The sequence below is a fragment of the Pezoporus wallicus genome, unplaced genomic scaffold (genome assembly GCF_028554395.1).
Source record: "Pezoporus wallicus isolate ANWC-B61680 ecotype Strahan unplaced genomic scaffold, APGP_CSIRO_Pwel_v1 contig_7545, whole genome shotgun sequence".
NCBI lineage: Eukaryota > Metazoa > Chordata > Aves > Psittaciformes > Psittacidae > Pezoporus > Pezoporus wallicus.
The window spans coordinates 8711989-8730579 of NW_026642398.1; the positions used below are offsets into that span (position 1 = coordinate 8711989).

Here is an 18591-nt window from a genome sequence, read left to right on the forward strand (position 1 = left end):
CCTGTCTCCTTCAGCTATTTCAGACAGAAGCACTCATGATCACTGCTGAGATTTGAAAAGATGGACCTTTGGGGTTAGGCCACATTATGAAAATTACCCAGCTAATTCCCATGAAGTGTTCTGAACACAAAAGCTCAGTGCAAATAATAATGGTTCAGTTCCCTTTTCCAGCTATGAAATCAGCTTGCAGATTAATATTCTTCAATTACAAAATAACCATTTCAGTTTGAAGTGGTTGGCACTCTGATGTGCAATTGGGGTTAATAACGGTCTATGAAAGGAAAGCTGTTAGCACACAGAAACCCAGAGTGAGATGTTTAGCATTTAGGAACCTCAGCTACATTTTACACTCAATGTGAGATTGTAAATGCAGCAATATGACCAAGGAAAACACCATCTAAAACACTCAGGATCCCAAAGCTCAATGAAACCGGTCTTTTCTGCTTCACGTATGCCAAGGGATAATTGCCATCTGACCAGCAAAGCAGCTCCTTTTACCTTTGGCTATTTCTAATTCATAGATGTAGTGCCTTATCTGCTAGATGTGTTCAGATCAATTGAGGTAATAAATATGGAATGTCCCCAAGTTTAAATCCTTGTTTGGAGCTGTGCCCAAATAGGTATCTGGAGCTTATATAAAATGATATTAACTGCTTTTCCATTCAAGGTACATGGTTACAATATACTTGTATAATCTACAAATTAGTTTTTAGAATACATTTGTAAATTACTGTAGTCTCCTTACCTACAGTATTAAGACAAAGCCTTCTGGGACTTCCAAATGCACAAAGCTTCCTCATCTCAAAAGAAAAGCCTAAGTTAGGGCAGAGTGTTCAAAAACTGTAAGAACCAGGCCAAGACCCTCAAAGCTGAGTGGTAATTTTGTGTGTCCACATGCAAGGTACAGATGTGCAGCACTTCCTGCAAATTAACCTCTATTAAGGTTCCCTGAGGTTTGTATTAAAACACAGACATGCTCCCAAGCAGGGTAAATCCTGAGTATTCCCAGGAGTTACAGAGGCAGTAACAGAATTATCTGCAATACTGAGCAACGCACTCGCTATTACACACCAGCAGGATCTGCATCTCTAATATGCTGGGAAAATTAGCACACTGACAAGGCAGGTTACATGCTGCAAAACACGATTTATTTATTGAATGCAAGCTTTCAGAATTGCAGGAAGGTTAAAAATACCCCAAACAAGTTGAACTGGAACTTCTCACATTCAGCAGTTTAAAAAATGCTTTCAGTTACAGCTGAGACCTTCAACTTTGCCTATAAATGAAACACTTTCAACAACAGGCAGTTACACAACCTACTTACAATCAGCAGCTTATCTCACAAGACCTCTAATAAGAAATTTTCTTTGTGGCAGCAACATGTCAAAGTGTCTCATCCAGTGTTGACCAGCTTTGTTTATTCTGACTGTCGATCGCTCTTTTAAGCGCTTCATCTGGCATAAGATCTGATCCTTTTACATCAGAATGGCTGCAGCCAATTTTAGGGCATCTGTTAACAAGAAAAGAGAGACTTCATTAAACCAGAAGAACTGTATTCATCAGATATAGAGGGCTACATAACATCTACTGGTTTATTGTATTTATCTGGGATTTTCTCTGAGTTCCTCATTACCTCTTTTCCTCTTCACCAGCTTCTCTGCAGGGAAAAATGAATCCATTTATCTAAACTGGTGGGAATCAACAGCTGAAGAAAGGAAAGAACACAGCGAGAGACAGAGCCTCTCACCTGTGGATCACTCTCTTGCTTTATGTAAACATACTGCCTGCATCAGTAGTGACACTAGCACTGCATGGACATCTTTCTGTGTTGCTTTGTCTCTTTGCCAGGTAACTACCTCATATCTTAATAATCTGCAGTGGAAAAGTATAACCTTCACTGGCATATAAGTAGACTCATAGGATCATAGAATGGTTTGGGTTGGAAAGGACCTGAAGATCATCCAGTTCCAATTCCCCTGCCATGGAAATTAATTTCTAGGAAAACAGATAAAAGAGAATGAGACTTGCAAAGGCAGACTGGTGAAATCAGTGCACTAACCTAGTTGGCGTAGAAATTTCCCTGGCCTTTTATGAACTGAGAAAGCACAGAAAAGAGAGCTGGGGCCAAATTAACAGCCTTTAAATGATAATCAAATACAAAATGTCTTACAACTACTTGAAAGAGCTACATAAAGACAGCAGGGTGAAAGATACTCAGGGACCAAAGGTCATTTTCCTTTGGCAGTAGCCCAAGCATGCACAGATGGTACCTGTAGTCAGAAATAACACTTCTTCTGAGTTTTCCTCTATTAGGAGTAAATTTTTTCTGAGGTGCTGAACTTATTTACACTCACTACTCATAGCTTTTACTCCAGATTTGTCCACAACTTACTGTGTTTGTCATGGATAAGTCACTTAATTGCTCTGTGCCTTAGTTTTCCCATTTATCACCTTATAAGAGCAATGGTTTGCCAGATTAATGAATAACAAGTGCTCAGAAGGCTTCCCACATTTCCTGTAAGCATAAAGTATTAGTACGTCCTTCCAGGCAGTGGAAAACAGTGAGCAAACGGAGACACGTAACAGTTGCCTGGAGGAGCCTATGATCAGTCTATCAGCACAAAACCGGTGCCTGTGCATACGTCAGCTGAAGAGCTGACACTGAGCTAGTGCACTGCCAAGTGCACCAAAGGGATCCCATGGCTTCAAACAGGAAAGTACGTGTGAGGAAACAGCCACTCCTGTAACTGCAGAGTGAGCAGAAGCTTTGATTTCAGAGCCAGGATAGAGAGGATCCCCCAGATCAAGTCTCTGCTCTATCAGGGCACCTGCTTCCCGCTGAATATTGCTGGTGGGAGTGTAGTCAAGTAGCAACACCCCGCAATGGGGTACTCAAATGGGGAATTTGTTGCATCAGCTGGCCTCTCTTCCCACCACAGCAGACTATGGTTTATCAAAACTGACTGCATCTTCATGAGAAAGGGTAGAATTACAGCAGGCCAGTGAAACTGGGCAAAGAAACCAGGTAGTCTTTCTTAATCTAGTAACAGAGAAGCCAAGTTACGGTTCTGTGTGTGCTTTTCTACCATACTGGGCTAACTGCTGGAAAGATGGTGAGGTTACAAGGCAAAAGCTTGCAACTAAGAACTGCTAGTATACAGACTGCACAAATAACTTCAGTTTGGGTATATGGTAGCTTTTAAAGCCAGGTGTTGTACAGCTTACATGCTTTTTCTTTTACTCTAGGCTTTCGCTAAGTCAAGTCTTTAGTTTCCTAAAAGGTAAGATGAAATTCAATCAATCATGTGGCCTATTAGTTTTTCAGCAGTGCTGAAACCTTTGATGCAATACAACAATCTCTACTACCATGGCATTTTCCTGATGGATTTAACAACACAGGGAAATAGTTAGATATGAACATCCTAAATTCTGTTCCGTATTGCACAAGCTATCTTTGTTGTGTCTTTGAGAACATGCTTTCAAGCCTGTCCCTATCCTTCACAACACTCACTTTCTTCTCTCCAGCTTATGAGCTATTTCCCAACTCCCATTCATCTTTCCAGCCAAGTTTCTGTCCGTCCATGTTGCTGGTTTTGTTGTCATTCCCAGCATGTTGCACCCACTTCACTTCTTCTCCCTAGACCTCGTAACAAAGACAAGGTACTTCCTTCCATCTTGCTCCTCGAGCTGTCTTGACACTAAGATAGTGGTGAAACATCCCAGCTGATGCTCGATTTCACGACTGTACTTTCCTGTAGCCAGGAAGAAGCATGGAATAAGAAGTTCTGCTCCACCTTTGTATCCCCCAAGGCAGAGTACATACAGTCTAACAGATATGCAAGAGCAACAGATGGAGGAAGTGAGCCGCCCGTGGCATTATCAGGTTGCTAGTCTCTGACAGTCCTTCCTGAGCAAGTGTAAACTGCACACTCATTAAAAAGGCCAGAAGTGGTAAGTTTCCATGAGGTCATCAACCCCAAAGCATGAGGCTCTTGCACATATGGTGTAAAAACAAATGCAAAATTAAGGATGAAGTGCTGTGTCCTCTCAACTTGCTCTCAAAGGTGTCTAAAAGGAGTCCCTTTTCTTTTTTCTTAATAAAAACTATCCTAAATTTGAAACTTACCAGGGAGAATCTCAGAAATTCAACTGTTACCATCTTTTCATTCAAAAAAATACATCCTGAGTGGAAAGTGGAGGCCTGCTTTGGTGATATAGTTACGAAATACTTAACTGCATCAGAGCAGGAACTGCAAAATCCTGTCTGATAATTCTTAAGACTCTACCACCTAAAAAGTTGTAGTTTAATATTTCTCACTTGGAACACTCATTTTATTGTTTTAATATTTCTCAGTTTTATTGGAATATAACTACAAGAGGAGGTGGACAGAGAAGACTTAACTTTCATTAACTTCAGGGCTTGCTAAATAAGCAGTGGAAACAGAATGAGCAACTACGCTTTAGGAAGCTGATGTTTCTCTTTGTTGGTCATGGCTCTACAAAAGCTCTTTATTTCTGTTGTGCAGGTACTATGAGTGGCTGTAACTTCCTCACACACTTCCTGAATATTTCCTTACACATTGTTTTCATTAAAAAGAAAAGCTTCTTCACGTGTGCAGTGCTAATGAGGAGACTGTGACTTGGGCAGACGCTGAGGTATTACTTCCTGCAGCCTTGCCAATCCAAATACATTTCCTAGAACAAGTGGAATAAAATTCCACTTACACAGCAGAGCAAATAGCTTTTCCACACATTCCTGTTTGCTTACCGGACTTTCTTCTTTTGCTGCTTTCGAGTCTGGATAAACTTTAGAATGGCGTCTTCTTCATAAGTGTGTCCACAGATCTTGTTTCGGACTGGCCTCTTCATTTCCATCTGTAATCGATAAAGGTTCATTTAAAGGAATGGATAATGCCCATGAAAATGCTTCCTATGAGATTTTATGTAAAACAGCAGGAAGTATGTTTGCCATTCACACACAGCGTTCCACTCAAATTACAGGGTCAGGTCCTGCGTGGCTGACTGCATCCCTACTTACACAGGGCTTTTCCCAGCCAATGTTGCTCTTCTCTTATAGTGCTTGTAATTGATACTGCCTGATTTTAACAAGTATTGCAGATTTGTAATAAAACATCAATGAAGAATATGAAATAACTATTTCCCAATTGATTATACAGTGACAGCATACCTGTGTAATGGGACAAATGAAGTTCATCTGACTCTGAGTCACAGCTATATCTTCATCGATTTGTTCAATGGCCTCTTCACCATTACCTGATTTATGGCAAACTATAATGGGAAACAAGACAATTTTCACTTAATATTTAATATAGATAGCCAATACTTAAAATAAGCAATCAAAATCCAGCATTTGCCAAGCATTACATCTATCTATCTATATATATACCTAAGATGCTACAACATATTTCTGTACCACTTCCTGAACAAGATACTGAAAAAAGTACTGTGCTACAGTCTCTGTTAGAAAATGTGGAGTTTTAAATGGTAACCACCTTTGTGTGTGTGTGTGTGTCTATTTATAGCCAATGCTAGAAAGGAGGCCTGGGAAGGAAAGCAGGCTGGCCTGAATATATCAAAACCTTCAGTATTCCCTGTTGAAGTTCACCAAAACCCAGTAACATGCAGATGAGGCCCCAAAATCTAACAACAGGATGAGGTGGAACTTCTGCAGATTTGGCAGTCCTACCCTCAAGATCAGTTTGTGTTTGAATGTCATAAGGGGGCTTGATATATAGCCTGTATGCACAGCACATACTTTGAAAGGAGTTAATGCTATTTATCATAATACATCTTTTGTAAAGTGATGCTGCTGTATTTTAACAAGACTATAATTAGTGAAAAACGAAAGCAAAGAAAGCGTTACTTGAGACGGCCAAAAGAACTGTTATTGAAGTAACCTTAAGGAAGGGGGCAGAATGAAATACTGAAATCTCCCAAAAGACCTGATGGCCCAATGCCAGGGAATGAGGGGCACACAAAGAAGAAGAAATCCACCTTGAGCTAGAGAAGATGCAGCTCCCCACCTTTACCAGAAGACAAGGTATAAGCAGGTCTGCATACCCAGGGGCACACCGGCCAAGGGCTCAATGCAGAAACTAGCAGGAGTCAAAAGCTGAGATACAGAAGTAGCTAAAGAGGAGTCTAACCTTAATACATGTATACATGTTAATTTATCTTTTCCTAACTTTGCCCTGTTATTGTGAATCTCGGCTTTTACTTGAATGCATTTGTTTATCTCCAAATCTTATCTGGTAATAACAGCAAACGTAACACCTGCCATAACTTTCCATTCCTTTGGGGTAGTTCTGCAATGTTTTTGCTGCAGTGCCCTGGGGTGCAGTCCTCAAGGTGTCCCAAGCTGAAGAGAACATTTTTCTCTCCAGTTGCACAAGCTAGTCTGCAATGCAGCGACACAGGGTTCACAGAGGATGAACTCTTCAGTGCCCTGCATTGCCAAGGAGGAGGTGAGAAACACAAGTGGAAGCAGAGGGTTTAGAGCTACTTCATGACTGGCTTTCTCAAAGTCTCAGCCTTGGTTCCCTTTGCTGCTGTTGCACCCTATCAGCCAATCTTTGCACCTTTGCATCCCTGGTATTTGGTCTTCCACATCTATTAAGGACCAGTGTTTCCTAACTTGGGGTCAGTCATGCATACCTCTATAATACCATCACCTTCCGGATAACAGCAGACATCACTCTTGGAGCAATCACAACCTCTCACACCCAGTCTGGACTGAGCACACTGCCATGTGAGCCAGCACAGCTCTGGCTGAGGTGCTCTTGGCATGGGTATTGCAGCCATCGCTCCACCACAGCACCTCTTGGGATGCCGGTTTTATTTGCGTATTTCTTCTTCCTCCTCCTCAGCAGAGCTTGTCCTTCTCTCTATTCCAATATACCAACAGTTTTCCCATCATTCAGGAACGTTTCTGACCCACCAGGTACTCCTACAATACTTAGGCAAGCATCAAGGGTATTTCTGTTTTTGTCACTGAGACCTCATTCAATCAGTGAGGGTGTGGATGAAGGGGGAAAGGAGCTCAAACGTCCAACAACAGTAACAATTTTAAGCCTTCAATCTCCATTGAATATTAACATTCCTATATCAGATACTGACCCCAAACAAAAGTAAACACTTGCAAATCAGAAGGAAAAAGTGGGCAGAATGTAATTGTAAATACCAAAACTGCAGTGGGATAGACTTTAGAGAGAAACTTGTACCAGTTACCAGTTTTCAAAAAAGAAAACCTACCATGTATTATTCTTAGATTGCTCCTCTATAAAGTTTATTCTATCACAAACACACAGTATTTTGAACAAAATACAACTTGGGGTGGGGGGGGAGTGTTGGGGGACTTTTTTAATGAAGCTTTTCAAATACAATGGGTGAAATCCCACCGAGACAGCAAGGCTTAAACAATATTGCAAATTTGGCATGGGATGCTTTATTTAAATACCATACTGACTCTTTTTCCAACAAAGACAAAGAGATTCAGAACCCTTAAATTAACTTATCGGCCAATTTTGACAGATTTAGCAGCTCTAATCTTTCCTGCTGAAAACATTTGGAAACTCACATTTTTTGATGTACTGTGTTTCAACTCATGAACTTGGTGTGTAGTTCCAGTGTAGCAGGGCATCACATCATAGAATCACAGAATAGTTAGGGTTGGAAAGGACCTTAAGATCATCAAGTTCCAAACCCCCTGCCATGGGCAGGGACACCTCACACTAAACCATGTCACACAAGGCTCTGTTCAACCTGGCCTTGAACACTGCCAGGGATGGAGCATTCACAGCTTCCTTAGGCAACCTGTGCCAGTGCCTTACCACCCTCACAGTAAATCAGTCAATGAACTTAGAATGCAGCAGTACAAGCAAGATCTAAGACAGGTGACTGTTTACAAAGGATGATTTTATCGTTCTCTCAATATGAGGATGCCAAGGAAGGGGGATTCAGTTTTAAAATGTGGGACTTCTGCCTGTGATTTTACTTTTAAAGCACAGACATGTAAGTGGCTTCTTCTGGAAGTGTGCAAGGCCTGGCTGGATGGGGCTTGGAGCAACCTGTTCTAGTACAAGGTGTCCCTGCCCATGGCAGGGGGTTGGAACTGGATGATCTTTAAGATCCTTTCCAACCCAAACCAGTCTGTGATTCTTGGCATGCGATTCTGCCCTAAAAGCTCTGGTTATTTCACATTCATTACACTTAAATGGGCTTTCAAAAATAATGCCTTTTCCTTAGAAAATACTGGAAGTGGGAAGTGTTCAAGGAGTGTTCACCTTGCACAGCACCTTCTGACTTTGCTAAGGAGTCACCACTTCACTCATCACTTCTGTGTGTGCTTACTTAGGTATCAACACAAGGATTTAGGAGGCTACACTGACGCATCCAAGTTTGAAAGCACGAGCTCAAGCTTCGTTACTGCTGCTTGAGTCTCCCCTGGAGGCCTCAGAGCTCTAAATTATGTGAGCTAAATCACAGGCTGGGTTTACTTCTTTCTTGTACTGGCTTTGGAGGTGACTTAGATGCCTCATTTTTAATGGCTGAAATTCCATGAGTTGAGATCCTTGTAGGTGGGATATATTAATCTTCCTGGATTCAAATCATCCTCTTGCTGCAAGCTTATCTTAAACGCTTCAGGTTACACCTCATTTGCAATGGTTTTGTATACAGTCTACCAGAGCAGGCCATGATTTCAAGAGGTTATCACAGCAAAAATGAATAATTATTGAAAAGATTTCCTTTTCATAAAGAGCTAGTATTTTAAATAATAAATATATAAGAGTGGGATGATGCAAGTGATACCTCAAACATGTCAATAGCAAATGAGCATAAATCAGATAAACCACCCACAGATTTGTTGTTATTGCTTGATGATCCAGATTACAGCAGGAGAGAGGAAAATAACTTTTTTCAATTACAGTAGATTTTGCAGCCTAATGCAAGGCACACATACCTCCTGAACTGGTCAGTAACATGCTCTAAACTGTAGATCTATGACTGTAAGCTCATACTGGAAGCTGGTTTTATTAAGGTCAAAGGGAACATTTTTACCATATGAAATGTATAGAAGTTTGGAGGATCTAAGTTGCAAGTCTCACCATTCTGTTCTATAGAAAGAACAAATAAAACCACCAGGTCATACATATTTCAGCTAAGTCAGGTTGCATTTTTGTGAAATTGAGTTTTCCTTGCAAATTAAATCCAGATGCAGAAAACATTAAGCTATTGTGCCTGAAATTCAGATGTTGCCTTAAGTAACAGAAGTACATGTATCTATTTTGGTAGTCTGAGAGATTATATTTTAAGAGCCTTAACAGTTTCTAGTTTTCCATTCCAGCCAATTGAAACCTGTTATGAGTATTAGTAACTCATTTTCTATCTGGCTATCTCAGCAGTGATGTTTACAGCTGATTAGTACCCACTGTTGTAACAAAACTGCATTCTCATAAAGGTATCTATTTTTGGTAACACATTAAAATGAATTTTGCAACTGCCAACTGGTTTTTTACTCATTCAATTTTAATTAAAAGCTGGTAGTACTTTATATCTCTATCACTTTCATCTCTTGATAAAAATGTGACTAATACGCCTTAGCTCGGGTTTTACCTACTCTGCTGAGGAAGATTGAGAACTTTTAAGCCAACTTTAAGAAATAAGAAAACCATAGCATGGAGATATTAACTGCTATGTCATGACATATGTTAACCAGGGATAGTATACGTATTAAGAAAGCATTAGAGGAAAGATCCTTTCCGCTGTCGTTGCCACTTACATGACAGACACACTGCTGTCTGCTCACTGGTTCTAGCGCCAACAATGTCCTCTACCCAATTCCTGTTTCTCTAACCTGGCCCCGAGTGAGTACATGTTGCAATGTAAACTTAATTGATTTCTTTTGTGCTGCTGTTCTGCCTTCTTACCTGCCATCACTCAGACACTAATCCCGGAAACCAAAGGGTAATGTTAAGCACGGAGGATTGAGTCTTTGTGAGCCTGAGCCACTAGACAGGCAAGGTCTTGGCTCCCAAGAGGGTCTATTGTACTGCTGACTCTATAGAAACAACAGAAACTCATCCAGGCTGGGAAAAAACCTATCTCTGAGAGCTCCAAGAAAAACATGAATGTTATGAGGGCAAGTCAAACGCCAAGTGTGGCTGCCAGCAGGACACAGACAGTAATGAAAGGTGGGGGAGGTGAAGGACATCATTACTTCCAAGAGCTGTATCCTGAGTCAAAAGGAGTAGGACACTGCTAGCATGGGGTGAGGAAGGTTCGAGGACAAGTCTGAAAGGAATGAGCCCAAACACTGCTTTCCACGTAACACATTCCAAGACCACCATGGGCAATGCTTAAGAGTGGGTCAGCATGCCCATTAGTGTTCTGAGTTTGGGTTAGATTCCAGATCCAGAGAAGCAAACCAGAACAGCCATCCAGTGTCCTGCCCCCAGGATGGTTCCACAGTAAATGCTATAGGAGCAATGAAAGAAGAGGGGAAGCACAGAGTAATACCTTGCTGGCAAACTTTCCCAGTCTCTAGCAATTTGTGGCCAAGGACTTCCTGAGTCAGAGGTAATATCTTTGTACTTAATAAGCCCTCGAGTTTTCCTCCAATGAATTTGTCTAAACTTGGAGAGGGGAATTTGGGCCTGGACTTTTCAGCTTGATTAGAGACAGTTATCTTTGCTAGAAAGGTTAGCAACAGTTTAATTTGCCTTGAAACTTACCGCAGAGGCTGCAGGTTACAGTTTAATTTGATTTTTAAGAGGGAAAATAAGGTGTGCAAGCTACAGCTGCAGTCAAACAGTTCAAAGGCTTTCTGCTTTTGCCAGAGGCATGTGATAGTTTAATTTGCCAACCAAGCCAAACTAGGCTTTGCATTAAAGTACATTACAATTTGATTACTTGCTGGTGTTGCAATACACAAGTTGATCTAAGGATGGTGGCCTCTAACAAGTTGCTCCAGATTGCAATTCCAAATTTACTTGCTCTTGCTCAGGCCGAGCAATTTGCCAGTAATTTACTGACAAGTCCCTTGTATGTGCCCTGTTTTACACACACGTGTTTAAGAAGTACATAGGCAAGCATTTGGTCAAGCCAACACAAAATGACAATCCTGTAAATATAAGCTATTCTTTTCCCACTTTCCTGGAGTGTGAAAGACAGATGAAAAAATTAGCAATTATTAGTTCCTTTACGTAGTAAGAGTGAGGAAGGACAGAACAGTATCGTGCACTAAGCAACAATCCTCTAAAACCTCCTTGAATGCCATCAAATTCACTGCATGTTTTACAGTATTCTGTCTAACTAAGCCACAGACCTTTTAAAATACACTATTCCAAATGGAAATACTGTTCCTGTTATATCCTTTCACTACAGGGTAAAGCTGGTTGATACCAGCTTTCCAGAATGACCTTAAAATGAGGAGAGGCCATGATCTGATGGAAATGTTACGGGACACTCATTACAGAAATGTTAGTGAAGGAGACAGAAAGACACTTGAAGCTAGATACAATTTGCTGTTTAATGTATTAATAAATAAAATGTGACTACAAATCCCACCTAGAAAATAATCCCAAACCAACTCCAGAGGTGCCCTGTGAAACCTTCAACTCATACACTACTGAAAGTAAGACATCATCTCTGCCTCTATATTGTGGGATGTTCAGACTGTTACGCAGTGGGAGCTGTGTCCCTAGAAATGTGAACAGAAAGGATATCTTTGATTATAAACCACACAACTCGAACAGTTTGGTAGGCAAACACACAGAAGAGGCTTTCTTCCTCCCTGCTATTGCAAACAAACATGAGAAACCCACACTTCAAAGCCCATGAATGACATTTCAAAGAGCAGTTTCCTCATCACTGCAGTCTGGATTCAATCTGAAGAAGCTCCTGGGGGAGATGAAGATTACCTAAAAAGATGTCATGAAGGCTCCATCACTAAACTCAGAGGAGTCACACTTTCTGGAAAACAGAAGGCCATATTCCATCTTGATTATCATCACCCACAATGGTGTGTAAACTTAATAAGCATGTTAAACACCAAAGGTTTGCTGAACATAAACCCAGCTGATAAACAGACTACTTAAGTGACCAGGAAACTGTAGGTCTGTATCCGGGTCTGTATGAAAGCATGCCAGGCATGTGACAAGAGTGCAAAATTATTAAGGATGCCACAGTATGAGCAAAGCAAGACAAAAACTGTAATATCTTGTGAGGAAAAAAATCAGACATAAGCTATCAAATAGCAAATATACGTAAAGAACATTATTACTTCGGTTTTCTCCTGCTTTTCAGAAGAAAAAAAGGCTGAACAATCACCGCTTCATACAGCCTAGTGTGTAAAGGCAATGTCCAATCTTAGAGAGCATCATTTCATGTATGAGATGAGAAGAGTATCACACACATTTCAAAATGAAGAAATTCACTCCAGGCACATGAAAGAAAAAGTTGCAAAAGATGCAACCAAAAGAGTTGAAAAAAAAGGCTCCCATTTCATTAGAAGATGAACCACTTTCCATTACTAACATTGTGGTCAGAATCTGGAATGTCACTGATGCAATGCTAACCATCAAATGACATGAACATGTAGGGCTTGCCTACACAAGGAAGCTGTTGCAAAATAAGCGAGGGTGTGAATGTAGAATGCATTAGCTACTTGGCATTTACTTGCTGTGTGGACACTCTTATTCTGCACTAGGAGTGCCTTTTGGCTGTGTAGCCTAATCCACTTCCACAGTGGACCTGAGAAAGGCACTGTTGATGCTGGACAAGAGTAGTGAGAGGAAAGCTGTTGCTATTGACAGCAGTTTGGAGCCATATCCAAATGACATGGACAAGTCCTTAGCAGTGCCTGGATGGTCTGTTCCACAAATATAATTCAGGTTTTCTCAGAACAATCCATGCCAAGTATTCTTTATGTATTAGCTCATAAGCAGAACCCATCTCTGTGATACCTCTGAAGAAAAAGTAACATCATGTATCATACAACCTATATGGCTGGAGGTTGCTTTGCCCGTTTCAGTATCTCATTTGTGCATTGTTGTAGTCCATTTACTTCTGAAAACTGAAAAAGTGACAGATTTTCAGGTGGAAAAAGCTTCTGCTAGAAAACATTCCTGGACAGAACCGTTCCAGGGTAACAGAGGGATAGGAAACAAAAAGAGCAGTGATGAGGCAAGTGGACCAGGTAGCATAGCTTCCTAGCAGTCCATCCAACAGGCTGCTATGGAAACGGTGAGCAGAAAAGCCCCCAACTAGCCCAAATGATAAGACTATCATTCTGATTATCACTTCAATGTCTCTTCATGTTCTCCTCACAAGACTTTTTGACAAAGACTTGTGTTTCTATTCTGAAAAGCTCTGTTGAAAAACACCTTTAAAAGGTCACCAAAATAATGCTCCCAGCCCTGGTGTCAGGAGAGTGGTGAATACAGACACATGTAGTTTGCCCTGTGTTGGGGCATAGGAATATATATGAGGTATATGGTAAGAGGGCATGAAGCTATAATCCCTGAACATTAACCTATTGATTTTGTGATTGGTGAGGATGGCACCAACCCAGAGCTGCTGTCTGAAACTGCAGAGAGAGCACAGGAAAGAGCAATCTCCCACTTCAGGAATCAGCAGGTTTGTAGTACAGGAAACCAGCTCCACTGCCCCCTTCACCCAAAGGAAACTGGAGAGACAGACCTGCCACTCCACCACAAAAAGACAGACGTAATATATCACTCTTGAATAAAGACACAGATACAAATAAGAAAAAGTGAAACTGAAATGGTGGGAACAAAATACTCTTTTCTCCACCTCCTCAAACCCAACGTTGAAGCACTTGAAAGAAACTTTTAGGTGTGAGATTTTATTTGAAAATTAATATTAATGATGAGAGCAACATTTGCAATCCTTCAGAGTGCTTTCTGAAATGCCTGACTACTTCAAAAAGGAATTTACTTAATTTAGAAGTATGTAACATCAAGTGATTACAATTCAGTGTGCTTCAAAAGCACTATCTGTACATCCACACAACTTACTGGAGATGTATTATTAAGATGTATAAAGAGAGAAAAGTTGCGTTCATTTCTCAAGATCTTTTTTCTACAGAGGTTTATTTCTTCTGTATTTTACACATGAACTTTAGCACTCCAGTTATTTGAATTCTGCAGTTTTGCACTGCCTGAAGTGCCTCTGCTGAAATGGCCTCTGGGATAGGCAAGAAGCCTCAGCTCTCTGCACATCATAGTTGTTACTCCAGCACCAGGGACTGGAGCTTGTCCATGCTGCAGTGGCTGCTCTGGGCACTGGCTGGGTCAGGGCTGCATCTTCCGCTCTGCTCCTGCCTTTGATCACTAGCCCATGGCCCAACAACCTCCTCAGAAGAGCAATATTCCTAAAGTAATGAATCACTTCTGGAAGTGGTAACACCCAATTCCTTCTTCTCTTGAACACAACACACTATAAAAAGGGTCCGTTTTTCTACCATGACCATTTGACAGGAGGAAAACTGAGGCACAGGACAGGAATACATATGCAGCCACTAGCACATTTTGTGTGCTAGACCACTAACTTTGCCATTAGACGACACTGCCTTCCCCCTGAGTAAATAAAGCTATGAACAGTTTCCAAACACATTCTTAGCGAATGCATCAATTCCATGCTAAAAGCAAAAAATACTCCACAGAAACCAGTATCTGCTAGTAACTGCACAATGGCTGGCTGTTTATTTTGAGGAAAGAATCACTTGCAGTGATGAACACATGAGCAGTTTCTGGTAAGTCGTATTTATAACAAAACGCTTCTTCGCTAAACTACCTGAGACAAGGGGAAAAATTCAATATCATTAAACATTAACTTGTCAAAACAAGTTAAGAAATAAAACTCAGGTTTTGTTTATTCTTTGTTAAGAGGAACTTCCAGATCTGCCATTGCTCAATCACAAGGTGCAAGGTCTTCTCTTAGGTTGTATGTGTGTGTATTAAGTCGTTCTGCATAAACAATGCTGAGCACACTGAGATCTTCACTATCATAATCCTCAGTAAACAGCTTCCTAAAAGAAATAAAACATGTTGCTTATCCCAATTTATACAGCATCCTCCATGCTGTATATCCATCCAACAATGTCACAGGGGGCTTGTGCAGATAACATATCATTGGTTAGTAACAGCTAAACAGTTCTTTTTCTCAACCTGTCCTGTGAGGTAGGATTAAGCTTCTTGAATAGCAGAAAATCTAACGCTAAAGCCCTGAGCTATAAATACTCATGGATTATAACTGCAGCAGCCTGGCAGCTTCTGATGGTAATTAGTAGTTAATTTTAAATCTGATCGATATTTATTTTAAACCCCTCTCTGCAGATTCTCATTTGCCAGGAGCGCATCTTCAGCAATGCTACATGCATCAGAAAATCATTACCATTCTATAGGTGTCATCTATACAGCAACATATGCATTTTAGACTTCACCTTGACATTTTTTATAGTGCAGATAATAGATAATCTGGAAACGACTGTGCTTTATGGCAAATGTGCTGGGATGATTGAGGGGCTTAACTAAGGTCAAGAACAAGTCTTCTAAACCCTCAAGGTCTTTGTCTACACTTTCCTCTCCAGATCAGGTTTAAAAGGGTAGTAAAGTGGGACAGAAAGAGAAAGGACTGAAATAACCTCAGCACAGATGCACACAGAAACAAGAACGGCTAAGCAGGACAAGCAGAGCAAGGGAAGCTACTGTTGAATTGATGGGACAGCAGTTGCAGTGTCACTTCAGTGCTTCAGAATAAGGATAATGAGCACAAAGCTAAATCATGTGGCATTCTGCACAGTTCATCTTTCTACCAGGATGGAGTAACATTATCGTTGTCTTCTTAAGAACTACTAGCTTCCCTTGCACTCTTCGGCTAGCACATCAGCTGCTGCAGAAACACATACAACCCCTACACGAGAAAGATGAAGATTTTATATGTCAAAATAAACAGCTTAATGTAAGTGAAACAATCAAACTGCACTCATTAAGGAAGGAAAACAACACTAAATACAACAGAGCTACACTAAGGAATCACCATTTCAAAACAATGGAGATAAGGCACAGCCTGGTTTTGTCAATGCTCTCTCACATCAGAAATCAAGCACAGCCCTGCAACCCAGAATTCAGAATTTAGGTTAGGTCAGTGTAACTGAGACTCTTGGGTTTGTACAGGTAATTAAGATTCCTCCTTTGCTACATATTTAGCTACAGATAGTAAAAATACGTGTGAAATGGGTTCAGTCACTGGAAGGAATGGGAAACCTTTAAGGACAGAATCAGGATATAAAGGGGGATCATTAGAAAGATGGTGAGAGACTTTTTACCAGCATGCAGTGACGGGGCAATGGGAAGTGACTCTAAACTGAAGGAGGATAGATTCAGATGGGGGGTGAGGAAGGCATTCATTACTATGAGGGGGGGTGAGACACTGGAACAGAGAAGCTGTGGATGGCGTATTCCTGGAACTGTTCAAAGCCAGGGTCTTTGAGCAACCTGATCTAGTGGAAGATGTCCATGGCCATGGCATGGGAATAGGACTAGATTATCTCTAAAGATCCCTTGAACCCAAACCATTCTGTATTTCCCTGATTGCAAGCTTTTATTTACAGATACCACTACTGGCAGTTACAGCTCTTTGGGATCAACTACTACCTTGATATGGCATGTGTGCCAATACTAGAGACGTGTAACTCAATTTAGGAAATTATTTCTTAGATTAAGAAGCTGAAAAGCACTCTTATTAAAGACCACAAAGGGACTATATCCTTTAAAAACTGCAATGCTAGAACATGCTAGTCATGGCCAAATGACACAGTCAAGCTCTCCTTATGACAAAACACACTCAGCCTTAACTGAAAAACCATTGTGAGCATACACTTCATAGGGGTGTCCTGCTAGCTTTTAATTGCAAAGCTGATCATGGCACAGCATCCCATTTCATATAAAGGAAAACGTATAGAGTATCAAAGGGGCTCTTCAGAATGCACATAGCTGAATAATAAATAATTCAAGCCAGGGAGTATGGGGGAATCTGGGAAGCAGCACGAGTCACATGCCTGTTTTGTAAACATAGGAAATGATCTCTTCCAAACTTTCAGCTGCTTGAGGTGCTGTCCACCCTTATATGACAAACCCAAGAGGGAAGAGTCACCGTGTTAGGACACCCACAGGTATGTGGAAAGGGCAGTCATTTAGCAGTAAGCAGAGTTCCTTGGGAAGTGACAGTCTTTGCAATCATGCATTCCTGGGTTACTACATTTGGCCTCTGGCTTGTACAGCACAGAGCTTGAAACCAGGAGCTCGATTATCACTGACAATGCTGATCTGGAATTTCAGGAATGGGTTGTAGTGGGTCCCGGGAAGCAAACAGCATTTATGAAGCAGAGAAACACTCTATACCTTTGCCAACAGGGAATGCTGTGTTGCTCCAAGATGTTGCAAGAGCATGCAAACAGTGTGGGAAAAGTGCAAAACAGAGCTGGTGCAGTAGGAACTACAAATGGCATCATGTTATTTACCAGGGGGAGCAGGAAGGCGCATGGAATTTCACACCCCTCAGTGCCTGAAAATATTCTTCAGCAAATTATTAAACAATTAGACTGTAAGAAGCTAAAGGATAACAAGGCAGTAAGAAGCAGTCAGTATCTCTCTTGCCAGATCAAATCATGCCAAACTGACTTAACCTGCTTCTCTGATAGATTAACTGTCCCTACTGGATGAGAGAAGACAGCTAACATATATATGTTGATTTTAAATAAGAGCTTTTAATGTTCTCCCGATGACATTCTCGCAAGCAAACTAAAGAAATTAATATAAGTCTTCAGCAAGATTCAAGAAGCAACACATTCCGCTTTCTTCTCATTACAGTTTCTCTTTTTCTAAAACAGACCACGGGTGTAACAATCATTACAGCACTGCCTAAGAACCGTAACAGAGATCAAACAAGATTGTACAAGACACTATACACATTCATGAAAAGCCAATTTCTGGCATTGCAGAGCTACAGCCTAAACAATCAGGGCAGACAAGGAAACTGTCTTACCAGCACTGTCAGAGATGGGAAACTGAGGCAGAAAAAGATTAAGAGCCCCAATTTCAGATGAGCTCAGCAGATTTGTTGCTGAGCTCGCCTGAAATTCTGGCCACAATCTACATCATGGAAATCACCAGATATTGAGCTCCTTTGAAAATCAAACTTCAGTATGAAAATTTGGCCCAGAGGTCTTTTGAAAACCTACATCAAGAAGCTCACCCAAGGTCACCCAGGAAGTCAGTGGCAGGGCTGGGAACTCAACTTACATCTTCTGACTCCCACTCTGGTGCATAACTAATGCCGCTCTGCGCTCTGTTTTAATTAGCTACGGGGAGATCGCAAACCAGAGAATGCTTTTGAAATGAAAGAAAACCCTCACAAGTGCATTCAGCTTCCTTTCAGAAGCATCAGCAGAACGGGCTACCGGAGACTCACAAGCAGTTGGGATTTCTGGCTTCTTTAACAAGCTTCTGTTTTCTTTTTATCCAAAGATAAACTGTTTGTTGTTTGCTT

The 18591-nt window shown here is 41.0% G+C and overlaps 1 protein-coding gene across 5 annotated transcripts in view; it reads right to left on the reverse strand.

The window, feature by feature from the left end:
• Positions 1 to 1126: 1126 nt before the first annotated feature.
• NSMCE2 (NSE2 (MMS21) homolog, SMC5-SMC6 complex SUMO ligase) overlaps positions 1127 to 18591 on the reverse strand; it is a 131770-nt gene continuing 114305 nt past the window's right edge. For 4 of the 5 annotated variants that reach the window (XM_057429847.1, XM_057429846.1, XM_057429845.1 and 1 more), the window contains 3 exons: positions 5189 to 5289; positions 4769 to 4875; positions 1127 to 1510 (listed from right to left, as the gene is read on the reverse strand). In XM_057429847.1, the coding sequence (XP_057285830.1) occupies positions 1384 to 1510; positions 4769 to 4875; positions 5189 to 5289 (335 nt within the window). In that variant the 3' untranslated portion in view covers positions 1127 to 1383. Of the gene's footprint in view, positions 1511 to 1599; positions 1873 to 4768; positions 4876 to 5188; positions 5290 to 18591 lie in introns of those variants that run through there. The other variant, XM_057429844.1, reaches the window with a different exon arrangement.